Here is a 13,579-nt window from a genome sequence, read left to right as displayed (position 1 = left end):
GAAGAGGATATTCACCTTTCGCCGTGGCAACTTTCTTTCGCGACTGCGATGTTACGTAAATGCAGCGGCGCGTCGAGTAGAAGCTGCATAGAAATGCAGCGCTGGCGGCGGGGGCGGAGGCGGGGGGGGGGGGGGGGGGCGAGGTTACGCGCACAGGAAGTGAAACAGCACTGCGAAGCCAGAAAGAAAGTTCTCGCTCGGCGTTTTCACTTTCATGGAAATTGCCGGTGTCCCCCTCCGCGCCGACAGCGATGGCATTACGCGAATTAGCCACGAACCATCAACGTCGTCCGTTGACGAGCGGCCTCCACGAGCTATCGATCAAGCCTCTTTTTCCTGGAACAGAGTCCTCAAGGTGTCGTTTAAGCGCTGCTTAAAAAAAGAAAATTGCGCTTTTATTGTTATACTTCTTGTAAATCGCATCTCCTGCAATCGACTTATTAATCGTATATTTTTTTAGAAGCAATTGATCAGAATTGTTAACGGGAGACTCGCTTGCGAACGAGTAGAGTAATTGTAATTGAAATTATAAGTTGTAATAATTTAAGTTTACGGGTGAAATTTTACATGCTCCGAATTTGTTTTTGTTGACGCTTTAGATTCGTGACGGCGAGAGCTTTCTGTTTCTCTCTCGTATGTATTCCCACGTAGTATTACGTGGTGCACAAGTTCGTGCGGGCATACATATGTAGCAGGAGAAAGTAATATCATGATCAAACTGCGGTTTTAGCAGAGTTCCAATTAGAGCCGATATGAAAGTGCGAAGGCATGATGCACCGGAAGCCGATCGCGAGATAAGGAGATGTTGTTTCGCGCCTAATTAACCATTTCATTGTCGACTCCTAATATACATTAAGGAAGAAATTGGATGCTTATATAAGTTGTATCTATGTACGGACTTATATTTTTATATCGCGAGAGTGAAAGATGTTCATGATTGGAAACGTGCGAGAAACAAGTTGGAAAATTTAGAATTAATTACGGAAATTTTTCCGAAGCAAACTTGATTTGATATTTATATTTATTTTTCAGGAATAACAGCACATTAAAAAAGGAGAAGGTCATCCGATTGCGGAACAGACGGGAGACGAAAGAGAAGGAGAAGTTTTGGAGGTGGTTTTAGATGTTAGAAGGCGCGGGGGTGGCTAAAGTGGCCCCGCCGCCGGGTACGGGTCCCGATGCCGGTCCCCATATCGCAAACACCTACATTGACCTCCACCCTCGTACCCAAGGAGGAGTCAAACATGCCCTTCATAGACGACGAGCTATTTTGGTACTCTGACAATGACGGAAAAATGGATCTGACTCAATGCCTCCAGGTGAGTGAGGAGTGGAGGGTAATTCCGTGTATTTATAATTTAAAGTATTAATAATAAAATTTATGCAAAGTATGTTTCGTCAACTCGGGGATATGAATGTAGATTTAACAACGAAATAGCTTGCATGACAAAATAATTGATTGCGAAATCTTTTATATACTTGAAACTTTGATATTTTCAACAGAGCAACACAGGCCAATCGGTAGAATTTTCTCCGATGGAATTAAGTGCTCTGGTAGGAACGCCGGCTGTATCAAATGTACCGGCGGAGGAGGGCGCGGGTATGTCCGGTGTCACAGGGGAGGAACTGTTTGATCCCCTGGACTTGCTGCGGGAAGTCTTTGAACCCGAGGCAAGTCAACCCACCTCTACTACAACTCCTTGCTCCTACAAGCGACAGAGGCACAACATCGCTGCCGCGAATCCTTTACTAGCAGGTAATTTCTCGTATGAACTATTATTTGTTTTTTAATAATGTATATGTTTATTGCTATGTATAATGTTCTAGAAAAACTAGCAGCCCCTTCGACGCAAGCGTCTTCAACTTCCATCCCTTATGCCTCGAGGGCGGAAATCAAGACAGAGAACATTCAACCCGAACCGAGCAAGGGTGAGTCATCTTTATCTTAATATAAAATTAAAGTTGGATCAAATTGATCTAAAAGAAATCAGAGAGTAGAAAGTTAAATGACATTTTTCTCGAAATTCTTTCAATACAAGTAAAATATTGAGATGCAAGTGAGTTCAAAAGAAATTAGTAAAAAGATTATCATAACTTTAATGCGTGTAGATAAGGTAGAAATCAGCATGTGAGGGTAAATTAGATTTCTGCTTTACTAACCGTACTTAACAAGTTCACAGTCGGTAAAGAGCATTGTACACATTCATTTGTCGATAACAGATGCGATCTTCTTTACCCTTCAATGGTATTCGTATACTTCAGTCAATAAATTCATTCTCCCTATGCATTGGGAATTTAAATCATATATTGCTGAAAGGAAAACCGGCCAAGGCCCCGCGAATCGCGAGCAGACATCCGCGTTAGCGATAATCACACGCATATTCTCGCGTACAGTGACTCGAGAAAAAAAAACGACTGCATAAGTGCGCGCGTGAGCGCACGATGGCCCAATTCTTACAATTTACAGTCATGTCGTAACATGGTGCGCGCATAAACGCGGTTTTGCACGCGTATCGCGATTTTGTTTTAATATAAATGGTAAAACATTCGCGAGACGTCCACACGACTAGTTTCGTTTCGTATATTTTGTGAATAAAGAACAGCGTAACTAATAAAAACGTTACGACAATTCTCTTGCTGATACTTGTACATATACATATGCATACATGTATGCGTATATGTATGCGTGTATATCGTCGCTCTTTATGCGAATATGCTTAAATGGTAACGACCTCTTGTTGACTGTGTAAATCTTAAAGGTATGGAATTCAATATCAAAACATTTGCCTGTTTTCCATTTAGGAATTAAATTTCTTTATTTTACACCTGGAAAATATGTTAATTAATTCGTCGCTCAGATTTGTCGTAAGTCGATAAAGTTCCAATGTGAGTTTCGTCGCGATTTTTGACGAGGTGGAGTATTGCCTTGCAATTTCGTTCTGACCGCAGGCCGCGACGAGTAATTACGAGCCGTTAGAACACGAATTGAAGTGGGTGCTCATCGTTGTTCTTTTCACATTTTTAGAAAGCGGTTGGAAAGTGAGAAATGAGACTTTCTAACAAAACTATTATAAATACAGTTCGAAATCTGCTTGCTGGTCAATATTGTATCAAATGTTATCAAGCTGCAATTTCGAATTTGTAACAAAATAATAGTATTGTGTTTGCCACAGCAATATATATTTCTCTGTGACAATCAAAACGTGCATATGGTTACTTAAAGACCATATTTCTCTCCTAAAACAATCTTTGTTCGAATATATGAAATTTAATAGTTATTAAAATAAATTTACACTACATTTGACGAAGAGCTCAAGAGGGATATTCCTCGCAGATAAGTTTGTTCCAAGTTTTGCTTTGAAATTATTACATATTTCTAACGGGGACGCGAAAGCAGAGATTAATTGGACTGAATTTATGAAGGATGTCACGTGTGTTATCCGGCAGATTTCGATCGCGCCTCGCGATACCTAGTGAACTCGTTAAGCGAACGGGAGGAAAGCGAGCGCATAATGTGTACACGCTAGTTTTCTGGCGTGTCGACTGGCGTATGTCTTCGGCATGAGCATCACTTTCACCGAGTACTCGGTGCGTAACGCGCGCAAAAAGCGGATTTTCACGCGAGACGCGCCATTACACGCTCGATCGAACGGACGTGCGCGCGTTGATGGACGGATTTTCGTGCGAACGCGTGCGTGCGACTTATTACATTTTGTTCCCGTCGTGCGCGTCGCTTTTTCCTCTCGTCGTTTCTCGATTGACCTCTTCCGAGACGACGAAGAAATCGCCAGCGACGAGCGCGCGCTCGTGAAAACAAAAGTAGGGCAAAAGAAAGTAATCTCGCATTAAACGTTAGAACGTGAATAACTATATAATTCACTTTCGACTCGTTCCGTTACTGGAGCGCCCAGCATTGATGCAACATGCACATTTTTTGCACGACTTTCGCGATTTATTAGAATCATGCGATCGAGACGGAACGACAAAACTGAAACTTGTCGAATTGTTGGTTGCAGACTTGACAATTTCTCTGAATTGTAAATCTCGTGAATTCTGCGATAGAATTTCGCGTTTCAAGTCCCATAGATCACACATCTCATAACTCTTGAATTCTTTGACTTTTAATCGAGTTTGGAGATTTATCTTACATTAGATGATTTTTTATTTCTATCTTTGTTCTGATTTTGGATTCTTAGATTCCGTTGTATCCGAAAAGAAGGACATTCTCCTCCGAATTTGTAGAGATGTCAGATCAGTAGAATAAACATTACACGGTGATAGAAGTACGGAATCTCCCAAATTCTATCGCTCGCAGATTCTACACCCCGGTCTGCCAGGATCCATCGGGTTTTGGATTCCATCGATTCTAGCTTTCTCGTATACGGGATGCCGCGAATTCTCGGTCCCAAAACGGTCCCAGTCGCGTACTCGCGTCGGAAACGATCCGGAGAATGGAATTCGTCTCGATAACGCGCGCGTGACGCGCAAGTGCATCTATCCCTCTGCTCCCCTCCCCTTCCTTCCTTCTGCCACCAATTCCGCCCTCTCTTCGTTGCATCCAGCTGTCTCCTCCGTCTGTCCGCTGCACTTGTCGCTACCCTCGTTCCCTTGACCCTCCCCAAACACATAAATTCTCCCCGTCCGCCCATCGCCCCTCCGCTGTCTCCTTCCGTCTGTTACTGCTCGGCTGGGGCCCCACGGAAATAGATCCGAGATCCCCCGGCACCGACTTTCTCTGCTTCCTCGCCTAACAGCGAAACAGGTGCAGCAAATGCGACGATATTGCGTCGATGTATCTTTCATCGGCTTCATGCTCGTTCGAGCGCACGATCGCACGTTCGATGGAATTTTTCCTCCGCGAAAATCTTTCGCACGACCTTTCTTGCTAATTTCTAATCGACGTAGGTGTGTTTGGCACACTTACTGATAGATGACTATTGCTATGAGTATTGGAAAATGTTTTAATGCAGCCTTAGCACTCTGATCTTTAATAAAGTAATGTGTATCTCATTACTTCATGTCGAAAACTGTTTTTCATCCTTACAATGAGTTGAACATGCTCTTAAACTTTGTCTATTTATTTCTAAAACACCCTCTATAATAGGGTATTTGTTTAATAATTTCTTAATATTGCAAATATTAACGAAAATGTTAAAATATTATTCTCGGATTTCTTTGTAATTTTTTACTTCAGTAGATGATCGATCATTGCCTAAAAGCATCCTACCGAATGCCAGAAATGAAAATATAACATACAAAATTGTCTGTGATTGAACACGTGATTATGAAAAAACTACTGCAATCTTATCGAAAGTCTGCTCCTGCGATTTGTCCCATCAATAAAAACTTTGACCGTTTACATTCGTCATGTATAATACATCTAATTTTTGGCTGCGTCTGTAACGTTATTACGTGATCGTATATCAATCAGTGGTGAAAAACTTCATTTACAATAATCGCGGATCGTTTCTCAATTATAATGCGAACCGGTGAGAGATACGTCCATTCCGTCGATGTGAACGTTTAACAAGAAATTTGTTATATTCCTCAAGTAGCGTGTTAAGTAATCGCGTGGGAACAGACGGAGTCCGAGGATTAATCACGGATCCGAGGGTGTTGTGGATCTAAGTAATTCTATGCTAATTGCGCGCCCCGCTTCGCGGCGCTACTCTTTAAACGCCCTCTTGATTTCACGGGGCTGATAAGTCGTCTTCGAGTGATTCCACTTTCTGCTCGCTCCTGTGACCTTTTACGCTTTTCTGAGTCTCGCCGAGGCGTCGTTTCGAACGGCCGTCGGTTGCGTGCCCCAAACAAATACCACGCGACGCTGCACTTGCCACACTTTTGCTGCAACTTGCCGCGGTACCGCAACTTTCTTGCGAACTTTTACTAAACAGGATTGTTTAACAGACAAGTGTAGGTGCTCTTGTGATATACGAGGTTTTTATTGTGATGTTGGATATTTTTAATATAATAATCAACCCTCGATATTTTTTTTACTGTTCAGCAACATCCATGTTATCTAGTATAGCTATTAGTATAACAGCTTGCACGACAATCTCAAATAGAGAGTATCGAAGTATGATACATTAAATAAGAATTTTAGCAGTATTATACTTTTATAGTCATCATCAAACAGAAAGTGTAAGTATCGCGGAGCGTCTTGATACTTTTCTACACTTTTCGTATTCCGATACGTGTGGAAACATGCACACAAAAGTACCCCGGTTTCTTTTTTAAGAAACACGCCGAGCAAACTTAAGGAACGCGTCTAGGAAAGAGTTTTTCTAGCTTCTAAATTTAGACATTCTGCACCTCTGTCAGAGGGATGCGCACTTTTCAATTATTCAAACTCGTGGCTTTTCTCCAAGGGAAAAAAATACGGCCTCTAAATTCAAGCGGCACGCAACGCGGCGCGCGTTACACGGAATCGCGTGTAACGAGTCGGCTTCGAGGGATCCCGGGGGCCGGTTGGGTAATCGGCTTCCTCGTATTGCCACACGCCGCGCCGGTGCCACAAGGCGCACTTGTGCGTCCCTTCTCCGCCTCCTCCTCGTCCTTCTTCCTCCTGCCACTCTGCTCGTATCGTTTGAAAGTGAATTCAAGATGGCCACTTTGAGAACCGGCGCGAACGACGAAGTCACTAACAGCACGTACGCAATTGCGCGCGCGTATGCGTACCTCTGCGTGCGTGTGTGCGCTCGGCCAGTGATAGTGCACAGCCGTGTAATGAGAGTGTTGACATTTTCTACAATCAGGTCAGGGCCCCCTCGCCGAGTCTGCCGGTATTACCTGTAACCCTTCCTTAAGGCGAATTCGCACGCGGATGTAAACAGCGCTCCGCCGCGCAAAAACCGATCTTCGCCGATCTCCCTGTCCGTTTCCTCTCCAGTCGTCTCGCTGGATTGATGTTGCGCAGGTTGCCGACAACCTGGAGAATGTGCAACAATAAAAGGAAACATGAAAAAACGTACCCTCATCATTACCCTCTCTTCAAATGCGATTGAATTTTTCCTTTTGCTAACATAGGATTTCCGCGCATTTATGTCACGTGCATACACGTACATTCCTGGTTGCCCCCGTTTGCTGAAATCGCCCAGCGATGAAAATTGAAAGTAGACGAAGATAACATTACGCTTGACTGCCGTGTCTCTCGATTAATTACGCGATATGACGTCACGCGCGTTTGCTCGATTGCTGAATCGCTATTTTATGTGATCTCGCGAGAATCGTGTATTATACAGTAGGGAAAGATAAGACGGTAGATTCCCTAGGACTTGGCAAGCTCGAAAGCTCACTTATCACTCTCGTCTCGTGCGAGCGAACTCGAGGAACCACCTGTTGAAAATCGGCCTGCCTGCGCGAATATATACGTCTCTGTTACTATGGGAACTGGTACGCGCGGCAGTTATTTCGAGAGATGATTTTTCATGTTGCAGCGATCACTTGCCCGATCGTACATGCCTCGATGTCTGCGTGTCGTTGCGCACAGATAACGCTCCGTGTTTGATCGGCTTCGCCGACAATTCGGTTGAATCGTCGCGCTGATCAAACAGCAATTACATAAAGTAGGAGACTCGACGACTACTACCGGTGGAGGATCGCGGTAATAAACGAATGGCCATGTTAAGGCCTGTTTAGATGAGCAAACAATGTTCGGGCTATTAACGCATAAACATCATTTCGTGAGCCAATGTTAATTCTTAAATTGCGCAGCTTAATTCACACGCCACTTTGAGTGACGAAACGTTCGGAGCGTCTCGTAAACGTGTTCCTTGCACGTTAAAAAATCGAGATCGTAAAAAGTGTTTCGAGTGACGCCAACGACGAATTAAAGATCCTCCGCTCCATACGTTTTCGAAATTAATAGCGCGGCTTGAAAATCGGCCATCCGACGCGTACAAAAACAGCGGCGTAGTGTTGGGATCCGCGTCTCGTTTCGGTGTCGATGAACGCAGGGCAAATGGGGATGCGGCTGGTTCGCTCGGAAGGGGTTGACAAAAAATGTTGGGGGCGCGATCTCGACTGCAGTTAAGGCGCATTAATGTGAACACGTGCAAGTCCCTCGGCCCCACCGAAACACATCGCTTTTTAGAAGCCGTTTAGGGAGTCGTGCGGGTCGCTTTTTAGAAGCCAGGGTTGTTTACACTGTAGACTTCCTCGGCAGTTCCCCTTTTCGGCGGCTGCCAAAGGCCACCCCTTCCGGCGCGTTTGGGAAATTCTCGAAATCGATGTAACCGGAATCTGTCCCCCGACGTGGGATATATAAAAAACAATTCATCGGAAATTTGTGAGAAGCACTAATCGGCCCGATAAGAACAATATTTTCGTCAAGATACGTTTATCTGCTCTATTTATTGCGCAAACAAAAGGCGCGGTGCAGAATCGCAATTGGCCCGATACGCGCGATACGCACGTGTGGACCATGCGACGTATTCCGGAGTTTTATCGGGGATGCTTTCCGTAAAAACATACAGTCGCACAATCGGAAGAAATGTTGGTCGACCGATAAGAACGATATTTTCATCTTGTGTCGTCACCGCGATGCGATTCTTCTATTTATTGCCCAAATAAAAAGTTCCGTGAAATCTTATCTCTGAGGAACAAGAGAAAAAGCAAATTATCGTTAAGTAACAACAGCATGCAATAATTAAGACGCGTGTAATCACTTTATACGGAATAATCGTCAATTTGCGAAAAATATTGTTCAACCAGCATAAATACTAATGTTTCTTCAAGATTTTTCTCCTGTCTGTGCAAAATAACTATTTTAGTCATTCGACGAATTTTCGTTCTCCAGACGTTCTCCAGATTTTGCATTATTTGCTATTTTTATACTCGCAGCACCCTCAATTAACATTTTATTTTTTAATATAATTTTTAGAATAATCTTACGATTATCTATTAGTAGTACTCTCCATACGTGATCTTTCGTATCTCCATATTTCTCGAACGATTTTTTCGTCTCGCAAAAGCAGAAAATTTCTTTTGTCTTTCGTCGTACAATGCAATGCACAATTTTCAGAGACCATATATCATTCGTGCAAGGAAAGAATGCCTCATGGACAGATGAGCGTGAAGAGAAGCACGTGCAGAAAATCGCGCGATGCGTGAAACTCGGTGCGTTTATCAGATCGCACGAAGCCGAGGTGGATCGAGGCTCTCGCGGAAGTCTCCAAGGCCCGTCCATTGTGTCGATACCTCTGCGGCTTCCTTCCCTCTTTTTCGTTTAAAAATAAAACTCGCGGTGCAGTCGACAATGCGTGCCGGTGCGCCTCGCTAATAATTAAGCCTTGAAGGACGGGCCGGTAACCTTAATTCCCACGAGCAGCACGCTCCGTAGCCGTCGTCGTCATCATCATCGTCATCGTCATCGTCATTGTCAACGTCGTCATCATCGACATTGTTGTTATAGCAGTTCCCGACTTCTGGCCGATGTTTTCCGAGTAAAAATGCGTTTCCGCGAGGTGGTTTCACCGACGCACGCCTCGTTACTTGCTTATTTTTCACAGGGGTGAAACCATGCGTACACGACGCAGGAAGTGACGAACCGGGGGAGGGAGGAAATTTGTTATGCCCGCAAGGACTAATTTCTCGGGATTCTTTTCTTAGAGGCGCGTATTCCAGAACGTGCGTACGCGTTCGTGGATAATTCTCGAGTCATCACGGATAACAAAAGGCTAAATCTGTATTTAATCGATAAGCACGATAAATTTTCGTCCAACTTTTTCGTATCAAATTCATTTGTTTTCGCAACGGAAACATATTTTTTAATAATTAATATTGCTTAAAAAATAGAACGTACTGTTTTCGGATTATTTAATTCTTACATCAAATATTGTAATATTTTTATATTTTGTGCTTTTTCCAGTACGTGAAAAAGGATTTATAAAACAGCTGATGCAAATGTAAATTTATTAATTTATTATATAATATTTTGTTTTATAAAGTAAATGAAAACCTATATAAATATGCCTAGCAATTTACCATGTGGATAGTCACTTTGGAGTTTCTTTTATTCTCAGAGATATCTCCTATACGCCGGCGGTGTAAACAGTTTCGCAAGAAAATCCCGCGTAGTAGTGCGAGATCGGGAATTTCCTTATACACGAGTCACCAGTAAAAGAGGCGCATACGCACACTCGGTTGTATCTTGAAATTGGGTTACGGTTATACAGGTAGTGTGAGCGAGCGAGCGATCGATCGATCCAAGCGTCCGGTAGATCGCGATCCGAAGCGGCAGCAGGTGCTTTCATAAGCGCGCTTCCGCCGTCGTAATTGCAACTATTTGCTCGGCATCGCGATTATTCGCCCTATCTCGATTAATATTCATTATCGCGAGCCATGCTAATTGCCGGGGGCGAAAATGATGCGTATATTGCGCGTGCCACCAGTCACGTATTTGCTCCCAATTAACAATTCCGCTATAATTTTAGAGCTGCGCAGGTTTCTAAGAGAATCTTGTGAAGTTTTATGTATATATCTCTTTAATTAATCTGCCAGATAAAATTTTGTCCAAGCAGAGTCCATGCTTGAAAAAGAGACAAATCAGTTTCTCCTATTTGTGTGTGCAATGTGGAAAAGTCCTTAACTTAAGAAAGCGTTCTGGACGATTATCGATGTCACAACGTCGAGACGATCTCAGTTTGGTCTCCGATGTTCTCATTTCGAATGAAAAATACGCGACTTTTCACACACCCCGTGTAACGACCCCGGCGATTATTGACTCCGTCGCGGGATGTGGGTCAGGTGTGTATGACCGCCGTGAATTATCTTTTCTTTTTTTTCACGATTTAACGAACAGCCAGTGCGCGAGTGCGCGCGATGTTTCGCAGCATCCCGAGCCATCGAGTAGCGTCGATGCGCCGAACTCAAGAGCGCGGATGGTGTTACCGTAATTCAGAGACGGGGGGCAGGAAAGTGCGCACCCGACGACCCGATACCACCTGGGAAATCCTGACGATCCTTTGTACGCGGCTTCGCCGCCGATTGTCTGCAGTTTTTCTGATTCGCCTCGACCGCAGTATGCTAATGATCAGGATTTCCCAACGGCAGGTGCGTCGTGGGTCTCATCTTGAATGCCACGTGCAGGCATGCGCTGCATGTTTTCGTCTGCTTCATGCTGCCATTATCCCGGATCTATGATCCGCGGGTCATTTCATGGGTGATCGACGACGTTTCGAGCAGTCACGTGGTATTAACGACGCCATTTCGCGCTATTGCGCTATTAATCAAACGCGACGTAAGCAACTCGCTTTTTCCGCAGCGCGATCTTGACAAAGCCGCGATTTATTTTATGCGACCCTGTTTTCGCCGTGAAAATCGTGCGTTCGGCAGAAAGAGCGAGAGAGAGAGAGAGAGAGAAAAAAAAGGAAGGCAGAAAGAAAGAGAAAAACAAAAAATTCTCCGCACGAATTCGGCAAAATGACGCGAGACGTGCGCGTGTATCGCAATTACACGTGTGTACAGGTATATCACTCTCGCCGGGGGCGGTCAAGGGGAAGGGGAAGGGTCAAGGGGGAAAGAGGGGAGGGGGAGGAAGAGGTACGTGTACAGCAACGCAACAGTTTAGAGTGAAGTGTTACGTCAGTGAAAGTGTTATGCCAATGTGGGCCGAGGCTAACCTGTGGAGCCCTGTCTCCGCGCGTACGTGTGTACGTGTGCGGGTAAACGAAACGCACACACGACATATGCAGGTACATATATCGATGGCTCCGCTTCGCCCGTTCCCTCCCTCGCTTCCCTGCCCTCGAATAATCGAGATTGGATCGGAATAGGAACACGCGCAGGAAGTCGCGCGCTCGAGGAAATTCCGCGGCCGTTCGAGTTATGCGAGCACCGCGAACGATTGTTATTGCGCGTTCGCATGAAGGTCTATTGGCTTCGGATGAAATGTGATTTTCGGTCGCGGTTCTCGAGAAAGTTCTCGGGGAACATTAACGAACATCAAGGAACATTAACGCGGGTTTCGGTAATAGAGAATTGCTCAACGTTATTATATACATTGAGATTTAATGTATTTATGACACATAATTTTGTTAATAAAACTTTATTGCATATGTATATACATGTTCGTACGCTGTGTGGCTGTGTGAGAGAGATTCGGAGAGACGATCGGGTAGTACGATTAGAAATAAATTTTTAATTATTCTGAATGAGGTATCAGAGAATTTTTATGTGAAATTTATGTGACCTTTTTTTGATTTTATAAATAATATAATAATAATTGTTTGATTTTATATATAATTGTATACATTTATAGCATATGATATATGATATATTTATAACATACTGTTCTGACGTCTTTATCTTTAAATACGTGTCTTTTCAGAAGCGGCGCAAGAAGAAAAAGATCATGCAAGAGGGTTGACGCGCCCTTTATAATGGCGTCGCTGATTGCATTCGTTTTCCTGATCGATCACGTGTATTGTTAGGTCGTCCGATGACGTCTTTTCTCGGGAATGCCGGGTCCCAGAGATATAATGGAATGTAATTGCTTCGTACGTGGGACGGATCGATTGCACGATGCAATTGAAACAGGATGCAGATCCTCGACGTGTGTTCCTGTTCTTCTTCTTTAACATTAACATTCAATTAAGACGTACCCGATGAAGTCATTATTAAAATCGAAGAAACATTGTATTGAATAACGTCGAAAGCTAAATGTCTTCCGCGCGTTAGCATAAAGAATATTAACGATTATTAACACCTCATTTTTTAGTTAATTTTAAACGAGAACATGTATTTAAAAATTAACGTAATAATGTAACAATGGTAGCCAGTCATTCTATATACAAGAAGATTTTATGTTACATTACACAGTAATTGTTTAACTTGTTGTTAGTAACTGACGAAAAGAAAGATTTAAAATCGTGAAATTATTCAATCAGAATGGCAAGCATCGATTTATAATAGATGTATGCGAATGTTCTTGTATAATCTGTTTACAACGACACATAATGCTTATCGCATAATTATACAGGGTGAGGCACCTAAAACAGGCCACCTGAATATTTCGGCTGTTATTGGTGATAGAAAATAATGTGTCAGACCAAACTTGCATGGTTTCGAGGGACACATAATTTGTTCTAAATAATTTTTTATTAGGTGGACGCGTAGAGGTCATATGAAGGTCAACTTCGTTTTTTTTAAATGGTATAATATGTTTTTTTACGTACCATCTAGTAGAGCGTTTGAAGATGCGCACATTGATCTACGGGTCAAAATCATTCCCCACGTAACGCGAGTCGCTTCCGGAAAAGGCAAGATCGAATTTATTTCGATGGTCCGAATCATGCATGCATTCGAAAGCTTTCTTTCTGCAACGTTCTTTGATCAGCGGACTGAGTCAGCATTCATAAAATGCTTCATGACATTTTGTCGAGAAATTCTTAAGATCAAGGAAAAGAAAGACTCGAGTTTTAGGTGATTTTAGAAATCTCTGGATTAATTTTATAATTTATCTTGTAATTTCTTATTGTTTTCTGATCGTGTAGTGGTTCTCTACACGTAGTGGTCTTAGACACGTCTCGTTAAGTACGAAACTTATCATTGTGAGCAATCAAACGTTGGAATTAAA

The 13,579-nt window shown here is 43.2% G+C and overlaps 1 protein-coding gene across 1 annotated transcript in view; it reads left to right on the top strand.

Moving 5' to 3' along the window:
* Nucleotides 1–13,579, top strand: part of LOC105284568 (ecdysone-induced protein 74EF) — a 149,977-nt gene that overhangs the window by 37,135 nt on the left and 99,263 nt on the right. The window contains exons 2-4 of the mRNA XM_011348202.3: nucleotides 1,033–1,319; nucleotides 1,504–1,756; nucleotides 1,828–1,929. Of these exons, the coding sequence (XP_011346504.1) occupies nucleotides 1,179–1,319; nucleotides 1,504–1,756; nucleotides 1,828–1,929 (496 nt within the window). The 5' untranslated portion in view covers nucleotides 1,033–1,178. The remainder of the gene's footprint in view (nucleotides 1–1,032; nucleotides 1,320–1,503; nucleotides 1,757–1,827; nucleotides 1,930–13,579) is intronic.

The sequence above is a fragment of the Ooceraea biroi genome, chromosome 6, assembly GCF_003672135.1.
Source record: "Ooceraea biroi isolate clonal line C1 chromosome 6, Obir_v5.4, whole genome shotgun sequence".
NCBI classification, from domain to species: domain Eukaryota; kingdom Metazoa; phylum Arthropoda; class Insecta; order Hymenoptera; family Formicidae; genus Ooceraea; species Ooceraea biroi.
This window is presented reverse-complemented; position numbering and strand designations above follow the sequence as displayed.